The sequence below is a fragment of the Trifolium pratense genome, linkage group LG2, assembly GCF_020283565.1.
Source record: "Trifolium pratense cultivar HEN17-A07 linkage group LG2, ARS_RC_1.1, whole genome shotgun sequence".
NCBI classification, from domain to species: Eukaryota; Viridiplantae; Streptophyta; class Magnoliopsida; order Fabales; family Fabaceae; genus Trifolium; species Trifolium pratense.
Genome location: NC_060060.1, coordinates 51,387,390 through 51,411,036, shown reverse-complemented (window position 1 = coordinate 51,411,036; position 23,647 = coordinate 51,387,390). Strand labels below are relative to the sequence as shown.

Here is a 23,647-nt window from a genome sequence, read left to right as displayed (position 1 = left end):
GAGTGTGATCAAATCCAAATTATTTGGTCACGTGACCACATAAGAGCATCTCTCTCTTCATATAGCAACCACCAAACCACTTTACTTTAAATTCATGCTATTGAAACTCCACATTGTCCATATCTATAAATTCAAGTTTCATATTCAACCATTAAATCCTTGATCCAAGTATTTTATAGCAGCCAATTTTTCTAATTCACAAATAGAAATCAAATCACAATATAAAACCATTTAAGTAAGCATAGTGTTTCTGCCTAGTGAATGCTTTTTTTTAATAAGCGATGAAAACTTCTTGATGGTTGGATGAATCCAGCGGTTGATAAATTTTGACTTCAGTGATTGTACATAGGCTTTTATCGACTGCCATTAATCTAAATCCGACATTGGAAGTAGCTGATCGGTAAATGAAGCGTCATTTGGAGGCGTGGTAGATTAAAGTCGGACACAACTAGCCTAATCCTAATCATAACTTTATTTGAGATTAAAGTTGGACACATTTTAATCTCGTAAATCATAACTTATAATTTGCAACATGAACATCTAGTCTAGATTAAAGTTTACAAAAAGTACGTCATTTGCAACTTAAAACATCTATTTCTTTTCAAAAATGACAACTAGCCTAATCATAAGTTTATAATTTAGCATAACCATTCCTACTGTATGGAAAATATTCTTAGTAGTTGTACTCTTCGCCAAAAGCCTCACTACCGGAGGAGGGAGGGTTACTTATCACGTCAAGATCTTCATTTTCTTCATGCCGTTTCAACTTTGGACACCTATACAAAATAACACCAATATTAAATAACAATGCCTAAGTAACGTGGCTAAAATCCTAGGAACCATAAGATGAGAAAGTGTATTTAATAAAGTCACATAAGATGACGAAGAGCGTTTACTTACCAAGTCTTGAGTAAACCATTTCGCCAAGAAAAGAACTTCATTTTCTTCCGACATTTTATACTCAGCATACCTTTATAAATTACAACAGTATTAGTATTAGGGAACAATGGATAAGTTAGCTAAAAACTACAATTTGCAGGGGATGGAATAGTCTCCGGAAACTATTTACTACTTGGAAAATAAATTAGATACATAAACTGACATTATAAGAAGCACACACTCTGACACAAACACCAAGACACCACTAACCTAAAAAATATAGGACACCGACATCGCTACCATGTATATAAAATATATAAATTGAGAATCAAAATGTATACATATACATATACATATAAATCTAAGTTGGGGAAGTTAATTGATCAATAATGTTGTTTCGACACATTTTTAATTTTTGTGGATGTGTCTGATATGTGTCTAAGGAGAGTATAAGCAAAAAAATAATAATTTGGGACACTTGTCCAACACGTTCTTACGAGTGTCTTACAGGTGTCCGACGCCGATCAAAGGAGTGTCACAGTAAAAGAAAAATTGATTTTTTTGGACACCGATCTGAGCTATCCGACACGGTGTCGTACGAATGTCAGACACCGCAACACGCCTAATCATAGAGGTGTCCGTACTTCATAGCTGACATTACAACAACTGTCCATTTTCTCGTCCTCTAGGGAAAATGTAAAGGAAATTCCTAAGAGGTAATTAGTAATGAAAGATTGTGTCCACATGATTGTTTTAACATTCAATATCAAAGCCCAGGATGAAATTAAATATGGAGGTAACAAAAAACTAAAATTTATAATATATACCATAAAGAGATTAGTTATTTAAGCAATTGATTGATATATGAAAATTTACTATCTTAAGTGAGAAGATTTGTACGTACAAGTCTTCTTTTCTCCGTATAGAATGTCAAAATAGAAAGATAAATATAAGTGATAAATATAAGTGATAACATAGGGAAACTCACATGTCTCTTTGAATACTACTTGTCTTGTGATTAAAATTTAAGCTAAATTGCATTTCTGGCCTGTTAACTTACACAAGCTTGCAATTTTGGCCCCTGACCAAGTCAACGCACATGCGGCAAAAGACTCACATGTCGCATCAGCATACCTTGTCACCCAAACAATGATTCACATGTCACATCAATCTATGTGGCAAGCCATGTTGACATGTCATGTGAGTCACTTGTCACATGTGCGTTACTTGGTCAAATCCAGTGGGGCCATCCTTTTGCATAAGGAGTAAAAGTGTAATTTAGCCTAAAATTTATTACAATGGTTTTTAAAGAAACACTAGATACAAATGCACTATAATAAAAAGACTTAAATCTACTTCTAATAATATAAAATTAATTTCTACTAAATTTACTAGTTTACCCTTAGTTGTTCTAACCGTATTCCAAGTTTTATATCCTTCATTGTAATTGCACTAAAAAATATTAAAAAAATACAATAAAAAAATAATATGCATAAAAATAGGAACATAGAAACATAAACAATTTTACTACCAAGTTTACTAATTTGTCATTATCGGTTTTAGTAATATTTCAAATTTCCTATCATCTATGTAATTTTACTCTAATAAAAATCAACTACTTGCAGGCAGCCGTCGATTGATAAGGTGGCAGGATTTTCAAAGTTAATAACTTCGCAAAATAAATAACTATTATTTTGTGTTTGTCAAAGTTAATACTACTTGCATAAGGACGCTAGTAATATCATAAACATTTTTAAATTTTGTGTTTGTCAAAGTTAATAAGGTGGGCAGGATTGATTGTCACATTATGTTGCGAAGTTTATACATTTCTTCATTGCAGGATTGTTAAACTATATGCTTCCCATGGAAATATGTTTAAGTGCATTTTTTTTTCCTACTTAAAATAATTGATATTTTAGTTCTCATTTCTTTTTTTAAAAAAAATAGACACTAATGGCTACCCAACCATATCGTTATTGCAAATTTTGATCCTCATTTTGTCATTTAGGGTGTTTTTTCACTTAATGTGTTTTTACATTTAATTCAAAATATAAAATACATATCACACAAACGGGCACATAATTATAACAAAACAAAAAAGAGCGGACGCGTGCCCGTCTGGACGCTAGTAATATAATAAAGTTATTTATTTTTGTCCCCGTGAGCTTTGCTCAATTAGTAGAGACATCGGGAACCGGGGTTTGAACTTCGAACACTCCACTTATTCACCTTTGAGGTGGATTCTCTAGTCACTAGGCTACTAGACCAAAAAAAAAAGTTAATTACTTTCAAATTTACTAAATTACTGTAAATATCATCAATAAAATTAGCAATATTTTATAACAAATTTTGTGAATGGACCTTTGCGAATGCAAGGGTCTCTAAACTAGTATACATTTAAAGATATAATGAACTTGGACTTTGGTCCTCATAAAATAATTTCTCTTTTTCTTTTACTAAAAATTAAAAAAAAAATTGAAAAAGTTCTTTTGGTAAATTTCTTGTTGATCTGGCCAATTTGAGCCTAGGTAGCATATGTTGACTGTGCAGGACTAATACATGTGGCATTTAAATAATTATAAAATAATAGATCAGAAAATGTTTCTTTTTTATTTTAATTTAAACGATCTTTTTTTAAAAGATTAAAATAGAAAGGGTTTCTATTCTTCTTCCTTTCCATCACCATCTTCGAGTAAAACTCATCCCATCACATTCATCGACCACAACTCCTCCGTCGAATTCACCTTCTACATTTTGGCCGACCACAGTCTAATCCTCATCCCCGGCGATCTCGCCGTTGCATTCCCCCATAACATTGATATTAATCTCCGGAAGTCTTGTCTCTATTGCGGTTGCAAACATTTCGAAATCGAATTTGGTTCTGAATAGTGGTGAAAAGATGAAATCTTAGGTTGGTTGGGTCACATAGGGTGGAAGTTAGGTTGAGTAAAGAGGGGATTTTGTTGTTGTTGTTAAGTAAGGTGAAATAAAATGGTCAGGATGGGGGCATCAAACCCAGATCTAATTTCTTGCTGAAAGTGATGTTGCAACCCTAAATTCCTCCTTTTATTTTTAATTTCATTAATATATATATTTAAATATAAATTAAATATATAATGTTTTTGTGTAATTTCTTATTATTTTTAAATAAATTGTTTAAATCAGTCACAAATGCCACCTTTTATTTTTAATTTCATTAATATATATTTAAATATAAATTAAATATATAATGTTTTTGTGTAATTTCTTATTATTTTTAAATAAATTGTTTAAATCAGTCACAAATGCCACATATATCATTAGTACATTGTCAACACGCAACAGCTTGACAGCCGTTGGATAATAAGACTTCTTTTTTTTTGGTTTACAACAGAGCAGAGGATCGAACCCAGAACCTCATGCATACTACCCAAATCTCTCACCACTAGATCAAACCTAGTGGATAATAAGACTTTTGTTATTGGGTTTTTATGTTAGCAATAGTCCATTAGATATTATTATATATTCTCTTTGTAATCCTTATCTAAGTAATATTATTCTGATATTATTGAAACCCTAGCTGCTTTCACTCTCTTTATTGTTAACAACACATGGGCTCAAATTCTCCAAATAAGCAAGAGATCTACCAAAGTGACTTTTTTAAAACAATTTTATTTTTGCACGGGCATATTTTAAAAGAAAAAATCTACAAGGACAAAAATCCAAATTCTCTATATTTGCATGACGGACAAAATGTATATTTAAGACAAAAATAAAATATTAAAAGCTAAAAAGTCTTACCTTGAATGAATGCTCAGCACCTCAATATTGTCTCCTTTCACGACATCCTTAAGTGAGATTAGACTTGGAATATGTGGAATTACATCAATAAGTGCTGAACAAGCCCCACGAATTTGAAAAACCTTGCGTCGATATTTCTCAGGTTCACAGTGAATTAAACAATTGTGGGAATGATATAAAAATATGGAAGCACCTTCTTCAAAGGGTTTTACCGGCCAGCAGAAACCATGACGCCATGAAAAAGAATAGCTCCGAGAATTGAACGAAGTCTCGATGTTGTAAGCCTTAGTCCATGATTCTTCAATGCCATATTCATTCATAACCCACATTGTAACAAGGGAAAAATTCAAGTCACAAATGTAAATAAACCCCTTTAGCTCTCCCATGCTGATACGTCTGTTATCATGAATTTCATTATTATGATTTTCGAACACATGTGGAGGAGAAGGAAATGGCTGCAACCTCTCACTTTCAAAACAAAAACATAATATTGACCTTTGCTGCCCATCAAGTTTGATCCAATGAAACACGCCGTTCACACAAGTGGGATACTCAAGGCTCAAAATAGAAATACGAGGATCCACTTCAACATTCCTCCATGATGGTGATCCAAGTGTGTTTACCTCAAGGATAACACGCTCAAACACCCATTCTTTGGCACGTTCAACATGTCTTATCCGCATTTTTATCACCTTATATTCATTAGTTTTAGGTTGGAAACCTAGACCAGAGTGTCCTTTCATTCTTACTCCATTTGTGTTTAATTTGAAAGGAGCCTTAGTAGCTTTAGGAAGTCTTATGAACTCCCCCGTGACTGGGTTGCAAATCGCTAAAGGGTTTTCGGTAGATGGGTCAGACAAACAAAGCAAACCATTGCAAGAATTAATAATATTAAACTTATCATGAGATATCCTGCAATCAGCATAATAACGCCGTCGTCTATCATCCCGAATACCAAGACTATATTTGTTAAAAAATAATGTATCAGCATGAAATGGGTGCATGGATTTATTCTTGATTTTTTCCCTTTTCTCCTTAAATAATTTGCCATCACGAAGTGGAAGCTTGGTCATACAGTCAAGCTTAACAAGATTTTTGTTTCCAAAATCATATGTTTCAGGCTGACAATCAAGAAGATGCATGGTTCTTGACACTAGATTGAAGCGATGGGTCCGAATCATGAGACTAAATGGTGATCGCTCAAAGTGCAATTTAGCAAAATGTGGTTCTGAAATTATTGTTTTCCAGATTTTGCACACACATCTACAAACAAGAAGAGATTTTATGGGAAGTTGAAGCAAAATGTTGGCAGCGAGGTGGGATGGAAGATTATCAAAATAAGGGCAAAGTTCATGACTTTCTGCCCCTTCAACTTCCCCTTTTGCTTCATTGCATCTTTGGTTAGTAGCCTTTGCAGAGACAATTGAATCCTTTTTTCTTTGCATGACTACACTAAGTTGTAAAATATGTAAATTAGAACACATCAAAAGTATGAATTTCATATTAAATATAACAACTTTAATTGAAAATAAGAATTTGACCGATATCTTAGAGGACGAACGAGAAACAATGAAAATCAAATACGAGAAGGCAAAAAGTTCATATCTTTCGATAAAAGATTGAAAATTTAAATTACAACTTGAACCAACTAATAAACCAATTAGCAAACAAACTGATATGACATCGTAGAGGACGAAGGAGAAACTATGACTTTCAATAAAAAATTGAAAATTTCATATTAAAAATTACAAGTTGAATTAAACAAATATGAGAACTAAGAAACTAATTGGCAAACAAATTGATATAGATAATTACAAGACAACAATGTCAAGTGACGAAACCTAGTACCGGTTTCATTAAAGCTAACTGCAAATCTACAAGAAGGTACCTGGGGCTTAGGCACAGCTTTCAGTATATGAGAAAACGCCGGGATTCAACGGCTCCGACTACTTGCAGGTAGCCGTCGATTGCTGCTTCCGGTCTGTGATGTTTGAGTTTGAAAGTGTTAGCGCCGTGCCGAACTCACTCTTATATTGTAGGGATTCTTAGATTTAGAAATCGGCTTCGCTCAACATGGGTGATAGATAAGTTAACTTATTTTATGGCCCATCATACAATTCATGAGCCCAATAGAACTTATTACCGCATATAGCTGGCTTGTGTACGGGTGTAAGCGGATCAGAAAAATTCAATTAAACTGATGATCCAATCCAATCCAAACCGAAAAAATTGATTTTTATGGTTCGGATCAAAAACCGAACCAAACCAATAAAAAACCGATGTGGTTTGGTTCGGTTCTCGGATCCAGTTTTCAGATCCAATGGACAAATCGAACCAAACCAATATATAGAATTTATGTTAATATTTTTTTAGGCAGCCCACGTCTATCAAAAACTACATCTGGCCAAAGCCCAACTACTAAAAAAAAATCTGCCTCACTTAGAAGTTAGAAACCCTAACTTAGAAACATAAACAGGTCACAATCGCAAACAAACGCCGCTCTCACCTCACCTCATCCTCAAGCTGCTCTCAACACTACCCAAACAACACTCTCATGTCAAGTTGTTGCTCTCATCTCTCATCTCAAACCCTCTGAACGATACTTTTACTATGTACTGATTCAATTCACATTTTCAACCTGTACTTTTATTTATTGTAATTGTTGATAGATAACTGCTATCTGGTTGTCAACCTATTCTAATTCACATTTTCACATGTGAAGATACAAAATGTTTTCTCTTCTTTATAATGTCATTGGCGCTGATGTTAAATGGAAACCTTTTATTCTTTCTGAAGTTATAATTTTCATGATGTTTAAACAAACATTCTTAGGGTTTTTTAATGCAAAGATAAAAAGTAAAGAGGTTCTCTACTCTGTTTGAAAACCTTATGAGTTTCAAACATATGAGTTATGATGTTATGAACTATGATTCTTTTTTCTTGTGTACGATAATATTTGATTACGTATCATCAAAAAAATAATAGTAGGAAATACATCGGAAAAACATAATAGCAGAGAATATATTGCAAAAAAAAAAGCGTTACAAAACTGATCAAAGTATCTGAACCAAACCAAACCAAACCAAACTAATCGTTTCATTTTTCAAAAACAGGAAAAACCGAACCAATTGAGTACACATTGGTTCGGACTTTGGATTTATCAAAAACCGATCCAAACCGGTCCAACACCCCTAGGCTTGTGTTTGTTTGGGAAGACATGTCTATCTGTAACACCCGAACCCGTTATTTAAGTAATTCTACCTTTATTAAATCTTTTTCAAAATACGCAACGGAAAATTTCAATTTAATTTATAGAATATTAGTTCTAGGTATTACACTCCACTTTACAAAATAATACTAACATGATTACTTAATAAAAATTCGTTTTATACAATATAAATTCCCTTATAAAAGATACATTTTTCCAATCTAAATACATGAGTCATGAATGACTCTATATACTATATACAACCCCCTTTCCCGTGTCACAATCAGAGCGGAGCTTCACCAAAGACTCGAACAACGAAAGACACATATCCTGTAAAATCTGGACCCCCAACGGTCCAGCACATAACACATAAAAGAGAGTTAGAAGTCATACTCAAATAGTGTAAGTAAATAAACTTAACACTTCATCATATTCTAACTCATTAGCATGCTTCATTTTCAATTACTTATGAATACCACATAATTGAAATAAAACTTCATTCATAATCATCAAACAATTAATGTCTAACACATAAAGACATTTCATCAACAAGTACAAATAATGTCACTTATCCATCATCATGTAGACAAATACATCAAACAATTCCAATTATGTGTCACATACCAATTATCATATAATGTACACATAACCTAATGCAAATCTAATGCTTCAACTTCATGCTATGTCATCCTAGACATTTCTAATGCATGTGGTACCATCTTCTTTATTAGAGTATCTCACCTCTAATATCCTTCTTTATCGGATAAATATAATCCGATATCCTTCTTTATTGGAATATCCAATATCACATATATTCATGAATGCATGTATGTATTTCATGAATTCACTCACAATCAATAGCATTAAGCTCTTCATTTATAATGTGGAACACTATCCAACATTTCTTCTTTATTAAGATAACATTATACCTTAATATACGTCTTTATCGAATAACATAATTCGATATACTTCTTTATTAAGTTAATTAACACCTTAATATACTTCTTTGACATTTTAACAAACATCATCAACAACAATTATATTCCACAAATATAATCAACAATTCATCAACACATCATTATTCATCAACAAGCAATCAATCATGGTTACAAACACTTAATTGCATGTTAGGATACCTTAAATACATGTTACAAGTGCCTAATTGCACTTTAAAACATCAACAAAACATGTTCTGCACAGTATTGGTCGCTTAGCGACGGCCTAGCGAGGGATGGCGAGCAAAAGTCAGTGCATGGACAGCTTCTGGCGAGCGACAGCGAGCTGGTCGCTTAGCGAGGGCCTATGGTCGCTCAACGAGGGCCTCAGGATAGCAGCAGTCGCCACCTGTTCGCTAAGCGAAGGCTTAGCGACAGCCTTCTGACAACAATGTTCAAACTTCGTGTTTTTCACACCAAATCACCCAAAAATCTCATTTTTCATGTTATAAATCCCAAATAAGTTTATCTTCATGTACATAACATATATATAAACATAAAAGGACGGATTGATTCTCAGATCTACATCAAATACAACGAAAAAGTAAGGATTTATCATTTTTACTCAAAAACTCATAAACCACAAAGTTCTTGATCAAACATCTACAATTTCCCAATTTTAACCCACAAAATCGTTCATACTACATGATAAAAGTATATTAAACATGTTATGAACATTCTCTATCATTTTCTTTAAGAAAATCACCCAAAAACCCAAACGAAAATGGGGTGGAGAAAGTTCGGGTACGGAGAAATCGACATTCTCCCCTTTCTCGTATCACCCACGAATATGAAATCTACTCTCTTACCTGGATTCGAAGAAAACTCGAAGATTGCTCTTGAATCTCTTCACTTTTCCCTTGCCCCAGCTTCTCCTCTCTTCCTTCTCTCTAGAATCTCACAAGAACATGAGAAAATGAAATGTTTCTCTCTCCCTTTAGGCCATATGGGCGCCCCCTCACAAGTCCACAAGGCCCATTGGGCCTCAAGCCCAATTGGCTGGCCCAATAACGCATTAACTCTCACTAACTCGCGCGTTAATTAAATTTCTCGATAAATAACTTAAAGTTACTATCTTACATAAAAGTCACGTCACCAAATAAATAAACACTTACATAGTGAATAATAAATTTGGGTCGTTACACTATCTATCTATATGTTTTAGAGTTTCTCTCTCATGGTCCAATTCATATGTCGCACCCTCTCAATGATCCATGTCTTATGTGGCATCTTCTTATTTTTTCAATTCCTATGTGGCTAACTATGAGGCATTTGAATATCCAACCAAGACTTGCTTCATTATGTGCAAGGGGTTACGAGTTCGATTCCCACTAGCCACATTTTTTATTTTATTTGAATTTTAATGCTTTTTTTCGTAAACCAAAGGTATCCTCCACGCGCAACTACGGAGACTAATCTCCTCGAGGTAATTGAGATACATTTAAGGGGTTGACCTCTCCCAACAAATATTTCTCCATACGCACCGTCCAAAGATCGAATCCAAGATCAAATGGTTAAGACGCTCAAGTATCTACCACTTGTGTCACACTATATTTGTTGAATTTTACTGCTTTGCATGTTGCCTGAGATATACATTGCAATAATTTATTTTTTTTAAGACAATTTTATTTGCCAAACCTTTTATGTTTTCTTAATTTAAGAATTTCTCAAATACCTTTTGTTTTTTGACAAATTCTCAAATACCTTTATGCTCAATTATAAACATAAATAGAAATTTCTTATTCTTATAAATTAATTTGAAATACATTCAATGTTGAGATTTTTTTTCGTTTAAAAAATTTGACAACCTCATATTGTAGGGTAATGTGAGACCCATTTAAGAGTATTTGATAGATTGTAGGTCAATTTAAAGAATTTGAGTGAGTTGGATGGATATAAGTGTCGTAACAAGCACAAGTTTTTCACTACATTAATCCTTTTTTTTTTTTTCCTGCAATAGCCATTAAAATTACATAAAATTAGTAAGCATATAAAGCTAAAACAATGTGCAAGAAATATATATTTAATAGTTTTTTTTAAGGAAAATATATTTAATTGTTTTTTTACTGTAAAATATGTGGATTCTAAGACCATTTCCAATGGTGGGTACCTATTTTTTAAGTACCAGTATCTAATAGGTATCCTCATTGGAGCAAAATATAAATGAGTACCTAATAGGTACTGGTTCTAAGTTAAGCACCAGTACCTATTTTATTTGTGTGGGATCCATTTACAATTATGTATAGTTATTGGTGAAATGTGTTATAAGTGTGACCGTTTTAGAACTTTTTAAGAGATCTTGGGTTGGAGGGATTGAGTGCTTATTAGGTATTATTATTAAAAATTTATAAATAAATGATGTGTGCACATGAGGCTCATTTAAGTACTAAAAAATGAGTAGCTCCATTGTGGATGCTCTAAGATGAGGACTCGAACAAATCCCTCATCGGTGGACCATCATAAACAAATTAATCAAGTTTACGTGTTCCCTTTCACGAGAAACTCTTGTATGGTCTTTAGACCAAGAAGCCGTGTTTGGTTCTAACCAATAAAAACATGACACAACACATTCAATCAATAAATAAAATACATATTCAATCCTTTCATCTTCAACCTTTCTTTGTATACACTTTTTTTTTTGGTTTTGCGTATAGGAAGACGGATTTGAATTTTCTAAAGTCGTAATTTTCTACATTTCCTACATTTAGACAAAAATCTAGGATATTTTGGTTTTTACAACACTTATTTAAAGCATTTAAATGTATAATATTTTATCTTTCCTAGTTAATTTTTGCTTGAATGCAGTTGAATTTAGGAAAATCAAATATAGAGAATCCAAATCGGAGGAAAACATGGAAAAATAAGAGGTGTGATACAATGTATATGGTATATATATATAATAAGAATTGTGTGTTTGACCAATCTAATGGCTTTTAATTGTTATAACAATAGTCCATCGGTGAGGAACTTATTAGAGCCCTCACCTTATATGTAATTATTAAGCAATGCAGTTCTAGTCATGGACGAGTTTGTGATCACGACTTGTTTACCATAAAGTTTCATTATGAATTCAACCTTTTAGATTGATACTTGTTGTTGTGCCAGTTATGTGGCGTGTTTCATTCATGTTAAAATAAAATTGAGATGATTTATCTATAGTGCTTATGTTTCTTTTGGTTTAAGGATTTAATGTTTTGGCTTTTGTTAGGTAAGATCAAATTTCCAGCTTATCAGGCTTAATCCTGAGCTAAGGTAATGGGTGTGATGGGCTAAAGCCCACAATTTTTAGAGGCTCATAACTTATTGAAAATTGCTATCTAGGCCCTCCATGTTTACTCTCAGGCCCCTCAAAGTGACGAAAATGCCCTTGATAAACAATTTCGTTGAGTACGCGACGAAAATACGTCTAAACATTGGCAAAACCTGGTTCTTGCGCAAGAACCACTACTTTCTTCTTGAAACTACTGAACCATAGTTTTGTTGTCTACCTGACGAAATCTTGCGCCAACGTTATAGGTTTATTGTCTACCTGACAAAATCTTGTGCCAATATCTTTATCCCTATATTTCGTTGTCTATTTGACATAATATTGTGCCAACGAAGAATTTTGTTAAGTAGACGACAAACTTTTTGACCACTACCTCAGGGGTATTTTGGGATTTTAGGGGACCTGAGAGCAAATGGGGGGGCCTAGATAGCAATTTTCTCACAACATGTTGAGGCATATGTTGGGTTAAACACTCCCACAAATCCAAGCCCAATTATTGAAAATTGATGTTGGTTCATTAGACAATGCTGCTTCTGCTTCAACTAGCTTTGATGTTTCAAAATTTTCCAACTTTGATGGGTTTGTTGACAATGCTGACTCAACTAGCTTTGATGTTTCAACTTATTTCAATTTTGATGGGTTTGATGAGAGAGATGATAACTAGGTGTAGTGAACAATGAATTATTATATGCATTAGGTTTATCTTTGTTTAAGTATTGTTGATTTCGGTTGTTTATGTTTTTATGTCATATATCTTTATGCTCTTTTTTTTCACAAAGTTTTATTTCGTTGGATTTTCTTTGGTAAGGTTTTTAATTAGGCGGGGAGATTTTCACACCTTTAATTTCGATCTAGTTCTCCAAAGGTTTCTATACAACCTTAATATTTTAATTTAATAAATTTCATTAAGATGTGTCTTTTTTGAGATGACAATATAGTTAGGATGTTTTAGCCGTACATTTTGCTTTTATAAAAAAAGTAATAATTAGTCATATTGATCTTAAAACTTTTATTTATGTACACTAAATTTATATCAACATTCTTATTAGTCATATCTTGAATAAAGGGTCTGTTTGGTAAGACATAGAAACTGACTTATAGCTTATGTCTTATAGCTTATAAGTTAAAAGACCTGTTTGGTAACGGTCTTTTCACCATGAGCTTATAGCTTATTTTACTGACTTATAGCTTATTTTTCATAAGCTATTTCAAGTAGCTTATGAGCTTATAACTTGTAGCTTTTCATTTTTTCTTCTATTTTTACCCTTATTATTTTTACTAAAATCCACTATTACCCTTTATAATAAACTAGATATATTTTAATATCGGCTTACTATTTCGTACCCATAGAAAAAACTAAAACTTACTAATAACGATTTTTGACTAAAAAATTCTAACAATATTAACAACATTAAAACAATGTGTAACATTTTATTTTTTTTGTCAAAAAAAATGTGTAACATTTTTTATAGACTGTTTTAACATGATGCATACTGATACTAGTCCCGTAAAAAAATATTATAAGCTACTACTTTTTGTTTTAAATTTAAATAAAACCCAAAATAGATCAAAATAAGTCTAATATCCATGAAAAAAGGCAAAATGAAACGAACCATGTCCATTTTTATTTGAATATATTGTTTTTTTTTATAAATTATAAAAATAACATAAAATAAACTTAAATAAAATTTCAACAAATAAAAATTAATATAATAATATATAAAAGATATATTAAATTAATAAATTTAATTTACTAAATATCTTAAATATTATTACAAATTGGAATGTCCTTTTATGTCATTTTACATCTATGAGCTAGTTGAACCGCTAATTTTACCAAACACTTTAATTAGCTTATCAGCCATCAGTCATATGCTATAAGCTATCAGCTATCAGCCATAAGCTATAAGCTAGCTTATCAGCCAACCGCTATTTTTACCAAACAAAGCCTAAAACTATTGTACTTTGTCTCTAATTTTATGGGATGCTCTAAAATAGGTTTCTAAAATTATGAGACATACTGAAATTTTAAAAACACCTATAAAATTAAAGACTAATTTTGTGGTTTATTCTTCAACCGTGTGTTGAAGATATGAGTTAGTTATAAGATAATGTTAGTGAAATAGTAGTAATTGGTACTTAGTAGTGTCTATGTATAGATGTAACCATCTCATTAGTAGGTAATTTTTCTCATTTTGTAACATTTTCACTAATTGCATTTTAAGTTTTTCTCTCGTATTTTCATGGATGTTATGTTTCTTAACATAATATCAAAATAAATTTGGTATCCACCATAAAAAAAATTTCCACTGCATTTCATTTGAAAAAATCTAATTTTCTCATTCCCCAATTTCTTTTCCAATTAATATTCAATTTCCGCTGCATTTTTTTTTCTCCAGAAAATTATGATTTCTTAATTTTCCTTCGGTTTCAATTTCCGCTGCATTTTTCTCTCTTATTTCCATAGATGTCATATTTCTTAACAAAATGTTTTCTCCTACAAAGAAAATTCACCACATTATCTAATATTAGACCAAGTGCAATGTGTGTTGAATTGGGTGTTGAATGAGAGATTAAACACAAGTGAATGGTGCAATGGTGCAATGGTGGTGTTGAATGTGACTTGGATGAAAGAGAAGATGAATTGAGTAAACTGTGTTGAATGCTGCGGACGGAGCCACGTGGCGCCCTGAGATTCGCCCTCGCAGGCGCGTGCAACACACAGCCCGACAGGGCGCGTTGGCCAGCAGGGGACGCGGAGAGAGAAATCGCAAATGGACAAGTGGCACGCGTTGATTGGCTGGCCGGATTTTTACCTCATCTAATCTTTGAACTCAATTATTTCAATGCAAATTAATTTTTTTATTTTTTATTTTTTCACCAAAATTCGTAATTTTTTTTTCTCAATAAATAGAGACTTGGTTCATTTGATTTGGACACAGAAAAAAAAATCAAGTTTTTCACTATCTTAATCTTGTTTATCTTTCTATTAGTGTTTAATTTGAAGTTTTAGTCTTTTTTTTTGTGTGAAATGGATCCCAATAATAATTTCAACACCCAAAATTCTTCTAATTTTCCATTTGGCTATCAAAATCCCAACAATTATCCAAATCCTAACAGTTATCAAAATTCCAACAATTATCCAAATCCAAATCAATTTTCCAACCAACATCCTCTAAACTTGCCTAATTTTGGTTATGCACCAAATTTCAACCAATCATCATCTGTTCCAAGCTTTCATCCATATTATGGATCTATGCTGCCAAATCCATCTCAAACACCCCCGTTTAATGGTTATATGCCAATGGTGAATGCAAATGTTTCTAGTGGTGGTGCTTCTGAAATTACCGAATTTTCAACACATATTAATTTAGATGGCACGACATTTGCTAATCAGGTCACTTCTAATTCAGATGATTCAACTCCTAAGAGCAAGAAAAAGAAGGAACAACCATGGAACACTGAACACAATTTGGTGTTATTTAGTGGGTGGATAAAATTTAGCACAGACAGTATTGTCGGAAGAAACCAAAAAGGTGAAACATATTGGGGCAAAATTGCTGAGAACTGTAATGAGCATTGCTCATTTGATCCTCTGCGTGATGCAATTGCATGCCGAAACCGTTATAATTATATAAACAAAATATTGAATAAATGGATTGGCGCTTATGATAGCGCTAAGCGTTTGCAAGCAAGCGGTTGGTCGGAGAATGATATTTTGGCAAAAGCGCAGGAGTTATACGCCTGTGGGAAGAATATTCAATTCACCTTAATGGAAGAATGGCATGCTGATAAACTCCAATTTAGTGTATTATATGTAGATACTTTTTGTGGTATTTTAGAATAGTTACTTATTATTATATAGATTACTCACTTAATTTGCATTATATTATACAAAAGAGAAGAAAAGCTACAAAGATGCAAATCCACTTTTTGAATCACTTAAAATAAATATTATATACATTATACTATTTATTATTACTACTGTATTATTATTATTATTATTATTATTATTATTATTATTATTATTATTATTATTATATACTTACCATTTTGTGTCTAATTATGCAAGCCCACATATGAAATCTCACGCTGGCCCAATGAAAAGAAAGGAGACATGCATTGGAAAAAAGCTGGCATCCAAACAAGTTGTTATTGAGGCGGCAATCAAAAGAACAAAATGCAGAACAAGTTGCAAAGACAATTGAGGGGATTTTACAAATTAAAAGGTCTGAGAACTCAAACACAAGTGGCTGAGGCGGTGAAGCAATGGAAAGTCTTAAAACTTAAGAAAACATCAGAGGCGGTAACTGAAGCTATAAATAGAGCTTCTTGGTTTCAATTGAAAATCATGCTTTCTTCTGTTCTGTAACACGGCTGAGAGAGGAAAATTGGAGAAGCTTTGGATTGAAGATTGGAACTTTGGAACAACATATTTTCTTCATTCTAGGGTTATTTCTTACTCTTAATTTCATGAATTCAATTTCTATGTTGGTGTTCTTTTTGATTATGGATAGCTAAATACTATTCTAGGGTTTATGGTGAATCTTGCAATTAAAATTCCTTTTGCTATGTCTTAGCTATATGTTCTAGTTTCTAATTTGAATTTCAGTATTTTGTTCAATTAATTTTATCCTATTGATTTTATCACATAAGTAGGAATGATCAACCTATGAATGTTTATAATCAATTGATTGATCAGCGACCGTACTGCAGTTAATTGATGGACCTATACGATAAATGAGACTATAATTATTGCATGACCAAACTTTGATTTTAGTCTTCCAATCATTCAACCTTTTTGTGCTTTATGCTTTTCTTAAATTTCAACTCTTTGCATGACCAAACAAAGGTTAATTTAGGAAAAAGAATATTAATCACGAATGACCAAACGGATTAATAGTTTTAGTAAAGGGATTGGTAATTGAATTAAAATAAAGGAATTCAAATGGAACTAGACATAGGGAACCGAATATTGCAAGTGAAACCATGACCCTAGACCTCTCTCTACTGGTTTACAAACTTCACGTTTTTATTCTTGTTCTTACTCTTACACGTCATTATTTTCTCTTTACTTATCATGACAATTCAACTACTCGTTAGTTTAAATAATAAATAATCTTAACTAGTTTGGTGTTTGTTAATTAATCCCTGTGGATACGATAATCTTTTATACTACTTCTGCGCTAGAGTACACTTGCTCTAAGTGTGTTTTTAACGCAACAAGTTTTTGGCGCCGTTGCCGGGGATTAATTTAACAATATTAGACGAAAAAGATTTTTTTTATTAATTTAGACATTGTACAGTTTTTGTCAAGTTTATTTTGTTTTATTTTCCATTGTTAATATCACTTGTGTGTACTCACCGCTCTCAAAGAGCCTGTTTGTAGCTGATTCTCTTTTACAGAAAAAGAATAGTCATGGTTGAGAGGAAAACTATGAGAGATTACATCATGGGTAATCAACAAAGAACCACACCTAAAAGAAAAACTATGGGAGAATATATCATTGAAGTTAAATTGGAAGCTCTCAAAGGGCAATTAGAGCTATTGACGCCTCCTCTTTGTGAATGTTGTGGCTTGGTGGGGCATGAAAGTGAAGAATGTCCAACAAGAAATCTTTGGGATGATTGTGAGCTTATTCATAATGGGGAGCAAAACCATACTTACCCTTTCAAGAGGGACATTAACTACATACCGCCTTGCTTGAGATGTCGGTGTCCAGAACAAGCGGAAGAGCCATATATCAATGAGACACTTACAACCTTGAACCAAAACACTTTTACTGAGTTATCTCAAAATGAAAAACAACCGGAAGCCAATGATGTTTTGGTCAAGTTTATGGAGCAGACAAATGAAAAATTTAGAACCTTGGAAGGCAAATTTGGAATCTTGGAAGGCCATATCTCAAGTATCCTTACCTTGTTATCTCAAAAACCTCAAGACTCAATATCCACACATGATGAGCCCAAGCAAGAGGAAGAATACGAAAATGTCACTCTCGTTAGTGGTGTAGACTTAAGTGAAGAATTGAAGCATGAGGAGCAAGTGTCCATAGAAAATGAAGAAGCTCTTACTGAAGAGAGCAATGATGAAGAACAAGACCTTGTGGTTCTCAATATGGAAGAAATTAAAGAATCACCAATCATTTTGGGTCAAACTATATTAACAATTGGTGATGTTGTAATTGAGGTTCACAAGGGAAAGGTAAATTTACGGTGTGGTAAGGAAGATGATGTTTTGAAAGCTTTAAATTCTGTTGAAAATTTCTCTCATTTTATTTCTTCCTATTTTGACAATGTGGTTATTCACAACAGTTTCAGTGATTTAAGAATGCAGGATTCTTTGGAAAAATTTCCTATTTTGCAGGATCCTAGCATAATGGTGGATATAGTCAAGATAAAAATTTCGCTTTACTTTGAAGCTCATCCACCACATAGAAAAAGAAAGAATAATGTCAACCACATGGTTAGAAAATTAAGAAGGGGCAATGCCTTAAAGGTGAAATTTGCCCTGGGAGAGCCACCTGATTGATTATTTGGCTCTCGTCAAGCTCAGGACGTTAAATAAGAGCTTCGCGGGAGGCAACCTGTGTTTATTGTTTTATATTTTAGTTTATTCTAATAAACCTTATTGCGTTGGTATGCTTGTTTGTTTTTGTTGTTAGGAAAGTCATCCTTGATTTGCAAGGTCTGCAAGATCTCTCAGGGAAGTCACTTTTACTCTCTCACTTATTTAGTTTTTTGCCTAGTTGAATAATTTGCATTAAGGACTATACTTTGAACTAGTGTGGGGGAGGATCTATATTTTAGCACTTGACATTTGCTAGTTCCAGTTGATTGCATTTTTCTGGCTTGTTTTGATTGAACTATGCTAAACAATTGAAAAATAGAGATTATACCTTTGAGGGGCCTTTGAAAATTTTATTTGACAGACTTGTTCAATTGAGATAATGGGGTTGTCTTTAGGTAGCTAATAATTAGCATAATGTTCCGTCTTGACTATCTTTTTGTGAACCAACTTCTATATGTGAGATTTGAGCCTTTATAAGGGGATTTATCTTCAATTATAAATGTTTACCCCTTCTCTTTCTATGAGTGTGTTTCCCATTTTGTCACATTCTAGAACTTGTCTTGTGACCGTGCTAAAGCGAAAATTGATCTGCATCATGTGAAAAATGTTGGGGCATTTGTAGGTATTTTTTCTGGCCTTTAATTTTATTGTTTTGAAATCATCCTTAGTTGCCCACTTTGAGCCTATTTATTATGCATTTCCTTGGTACCTTGATATGATTAAATATATTTTTTTTGGTAATCACTTGGAATTGAAAATGGAGCAAACTATTGAAAATAAAAGAGAATTGTCATATATTTGAGATGTTCATGTATTTTGTTGAGCTGAAAATAAAAATTCCAAATTTGAGTTGCTCATGTGTACTCTATGTATAACTAGAAAAAAAAAAAAAAAAAAGGCTCTGGTGTTTGTAATGAAAAAAAAAGATGAAAAAAATAAAAGATGATGATAGTAAAAGGAGAAAAGAAGTAGCTTGTGTGGAATATTGTGAATACTTCCTTCAAAAGAAAAAAAAAATTGCAAAATGAGAAATTAAGAAAAAAAAGTTTTTAGGACCACACTTTGTCTGAAAGAAAAAATGAAAGAAGTAATAGTTTTGGAGTAGATCAAAATTGTGAAAATATATAGGAGCTTCATTTTTGTTTCAAAGGTTACTATTTGTTTCTTGTTTTCCTACCCCTTTGATTATCCATTTCTTCTTATATCCCACCTTGCATGAATTAACCATGGCCCCGTTACAACCCGTAAGACCTCAACTTTTGCATGTATGTAGACTATTTAGTGGAGATATCGGTCGAATTACAAGCTTATGGTAATGTGCATTTTGTGGAATCTTGAGTGCTTATTTTCCAAAGTCCCTAAACACGTTGAGAGATTGTGAGCGCTCCTGTTCATTTAAAGGTAGTTTTCATGGACATAAGACTCTAATTGGGCAATCTTTTGACTACTCCATATATTTTATATCGTCTGTCATTGTTGCTTATGATTTTTGGTCTCTCATTTGGCTATCTCTGTTATCCTTTTTGAAAATGTATTGAGCCAGGAAATTTGCTTGAGGACAAGCAAAGGTTAAGTGTGGGGGAGTTGATAAACTCCAATTTAGTGTATTATATGTAGATACTTTTTGTGGTATTTTAGAATAGTTACTTATTATTATATAGATTACTCACTTAATTTGCATTATATTATACAAAAGAGAAGAAAAGCTACAAAGATGCAAATCCACTTTTTGAATCACTTAAAATAAATATTATATACATTATACTATTTATTATTACTACTGTATTATTATTATTATTATTATTATTATTATTATTATTATTATTATTATTATTATTATTATTATTATTATTATTATTATATACTTACCATTTTGTGTCTAATTATGCAAGCCCACATATGAAATCTCACGCTGGCCCAATGAAAAGAAAGGAGACATGCATTGGAAAAAAGCTGGCATCCAAACAAGTTGTTATTGAGGCGGCAATCAAAAGAACAAAATGCAGAACAAGTTGCAAAGACAATTGAGGGGATTTTACAAATTAAAAGGTCTGAGAACTCAAACACAAGTGGCTGAGGCGGTGAAGCAATGGAAAGTCTTAAAACTTAAGAAAACATCAGAGGCGGTAACTGAAGCTATAAATAGAGCTTCTTGGTTTCAATTGAAAATCATGCTTTCTTCTGTTCTGTAACACGGCTGAGAGAGGAAAATTGGAGAAGCTTTGGATTGAAGATTGGAACTTTGGAACAACATATTTTCTTCATTCTAGGGTTATTTCTTACTCTTAATTTCATGAATTCAATTTCTATGTTGGTGTTCTTTTTGATTATGGATAGCTAAATACTATTCTAGGGTTTATGGTGAATCTTGCAATTAAAATTCCTTTTGCTATGTCTTAGCTATATGTTCTAGTTTCTAATTTGAATTTCAGTATTTTGTTCAATTAATTTTATCCTATTGATTTTATCACATAAGTAGGAATGATCAACCTATGAATGTTTATAATCAATTGATTGATCAGCGACCGTACTGCAGTTAATTGATGGACCTATACGATAAATGAGACTATAATTATTGCATGACCAAACTTTGATTTTAGTCTTCCAATCATTCAACCTTTTTGTGCTTTATGCTTTTCTTAAATTTCAACTCTTTGCATGACCAAACAAAGGTTAATTTAGGAAAAAGAATATTAATCACGAATGACCAAACGGATTAATAGTTTTAGTAAAGGGATTGGTAATTGAATTAAAATAAAGGAATTCAAATGGAACTAGACATAGGGAACCGAATATTGCAAGTGAAACCATGACCCTAGACCTCTCTCTACTGGTTTACAAACTTCACGTTTTTATTCTTGTTCTTACTCTTACACGTCATTATTTTCTCTTTACTTATCATGACAATTCAACTACTCGTTAGTTTAAATAATAAATAATCTTAACTAGTTTGGTGTTTGTTAATTAATCCCTGTGGATACGATAATCTTTTATACTACTTCTGCGCTAGAGTACACTTGCTCTAAGTGTGTTTTTAACGCAACACATGCTCTCCGTGATCAGCCGCGTTATTCAAGTCAAGTAGGAGGAACTATTGGCTCGGGAAGTAGTGGATCTAAGAGATCTCACGATGATGCTTGTGGCTAAAACTCTGTAGAATCTAGTACTCGTCCTATAGGTAGGGAGGCGGCGAAAAAGAAGGGTAAAAAGAAACCTGCCATGGAGGTGGTGGACCAAGATTGGGATAATTACAGAATAATGAAGGAGAAAGAGATGGAACAATTGGCAAGGATAGTTTCCAATCAACAAGAGAAAAACAAACTTAAGAAAATGAGTTTGTATCTGAAGTTAAGTTCTAATGAGAATCTGGATGACCGGAAGAAAGCCATGTTGGACTCGTTGGCTCAAGAACTGTTTCCTAATTAATTTCAATCAAGTATTTGCATGTAGTGTTTGCTTGAATTATTGTGTTGAATATGTCAGTCTACTATTTGCTTTAAGTATTTGTCTGTAGTGTTTGCTTGAATTATTGTGATCGAATAAATCAGTGTAGTCTTTGCTACATGTTTGTTTTGATTATTGTGTCCAATTCTTATCTGATAATTAACTCTATACAATACTTATTTGAAATCCGCAACATGTCCACCACCCAATTCGAATATGTCAGTGTTGCGCTTTAATAATTGTGTCCACCACCCAACTTGCTTTAATTATTCAGTCCACCACTCAATCCTTATCTGATAATTAACTCTATACAATAATTATTTCAAATCCGTCGGTGGACCAAATTGAATCTATATATAGGGACTCATCCATTTATGTACCAATAACCCAAATCTCATCCAATCTACTTCCAATATCCTAAATCTCATCCAATATACTTCCAATATCACAAACAATGGATTCATCAGAAGATGATTTTGACATACTATCTAGCTGATGGTATCTACCCTTCTTATCCAACTTTCGTCAAATCAATTAGACTTCCTCAAAGTGAAGCCGATAAGTTATTTGCAAAATATCAGGAGGGATGTCGGAAGGACATCGAACGTGCATTTGGAGTGCTTCAAGCTCGATTTAAAATCATCCGTGAACCAGCTCGCTTGTGGGACATAGCCGATTTGAGTATCATCATGAGGTCTTGCATCATATTACATAATATGATTGTTGAGGATGAACGAGATTCATATTCTCAACGTTGGACCGATTTTGAGCAGTTTGAGGAAAGTGGATCTAGTGCACCGCAACCATATTCAACAGAGATATTACCCGCTTTTGCAAATCATGTGCGTGCTAGGTCCGAGCTCCGTGATCAAAAAGTTCATCATGAATTGCAAGCAGATCTTGTGAAACACATATGGACAAAGTTTGGAATGTTTCAGAATTGAAGATGATTTGTTTCGTATTAATTATGTTTGTGTGTTGTTTTGCATTTTAAGTTAATTTGCATCGTATTAATTATGTTATTTGTGTGTTGTATTGCATTTTAAGTTAATTTGTATCGTTTTAATTACGTTATTTGTGTGATCTATTGCATTTTAAATTAAGAATATAATAAAAAAATTATTTTAATAATTTTTTGTTAAGTGTTTATTATTTTAATTTAATTTTAATCGATAATTATAATTTTATTGAATCATAAAAATAAAAACTTAAATTTAAAAAAGAATATGAAATAAAAAATGGTGGGGTAGAGAAGGTGGTGGGGTAGAGTGTTGAATGAAAAAACTATTGGAGAGGTAAAAGTTGAATGGGGTGTTGAATTATTAGGTGGAAGAGAAAGAAGATGATGTGGAGTGTAAAAAGTGGGTGTTGAGGACTACTTCTCAGATGTTGGACAAAATCAAGCTCCTCTCTTTTAGGTGGTTGAAGCCAACATATGTTATTTTAGCTTCTAACTGCCATAGCTGATGGTCTCGTCTTTTGCTCTGTTTGGATCTTGTATG

At 32.8% G+C, this 23,647-nt stretch overlaps 2 protein-coding genes across 3 annotated transcripts; one reads left to right on the top strand and one right to left on the bottom strand.

The window, feature by feature from the left end:
• Positions 1–518: 518 nt before the first annotated feature.
• On the bottom strand, positions 519–6,772 carry LOC123909506 (putative F-box protein At1g53550). Of its 2 annotated transcripts, none has more exons than XM_045960350.1 (4): positions 6,548–6,772; positions 4,660–6,106; positions 901–970; positions 519–776 (listed from the first exon to the last, which is right to left on the bottom strand). In XM_045960350.1, exons 2-4 carry the CDS (start codon positions 6,102–6,104, stop codon positions 753–755), a joined length of 1,539 nt encoding a protein of 512 aa, XP_045816306.1. In that variant the 5' UTR covers positions 6,105–6,106; positions 6,548–6,772; the 3' UTR covers positions 519–752. The 2 variants fall into 2 exon arrangements, with proteins under 2 accessions (XP_045816306.1, XP_045816304.1); XM_045960348.1 differs by having other exon boundaries at positions 4,660–6,111; positions 6,548–6,744.
• Positions 6,773–15,161: 8,389 nt separating this feature from the next.
• LOC123908017 lies at positions 15,162–23,089 on the top strand. The gene is made up of 3 exons (XM_045958518.1): positions 15,162–15,936; positions 21,790–21,834; positions 22,599–23,089. The coding sequence occupies exons 1-3, from the start codon at positions 15,162–15,164 to the stop codon at positions 23,087–23,089; spliced, it is 1,311 nt and encodes a 436-aa protein (XP_045814474.1).
• Positions 23,090–23,647: the final 558 nt, after the last annotated feature.

Bases quoted from the DNA above. Each gene is read 5' to 3' on its own strand.
- LOC123909506 (XM_045960350.1), bottom strand. From the start codon at position 6,104: ATGCAAAGAAAAAAGGATTCAATTGTCTCTGCAAAGGCTACTAACCAA. The intron at 971-4,659 runs GTAAGACTTTTT...TAATTTATAAAG, and splicing joins GTGCTGAGCATTCATTCAAG to GTATGCTGAGTATAAAATGT. The intron at 777-900 runs GTAAGTAAACGC...TATTTTGTATAG, and splicing joins AATGGTTTACTCAAGACTTG to GTGTCCAAAGTTGAAACGGC.
- LOC123908017 (XM_045958518.1), top strand. From the start codon at position 15,162: ATGGATCCCAATAATAATTTCAACACCCAAAATTCTTCTAATTTTCCA. The intron at 15,937-21,789 runs GTGTATTATATG...GTCAAGTAGGAG, and splicing joins TGCTGATAAACTCCAATTTA to GAACTATTGGCTCGGGAAGT. The intron at 21,835-22,598 runs ATGCTTGTGGCT...AATATCACAAAC, and splicing joins ATCTAAGAGATCTCACGATG to AATGGATTCATCAGAAGATG.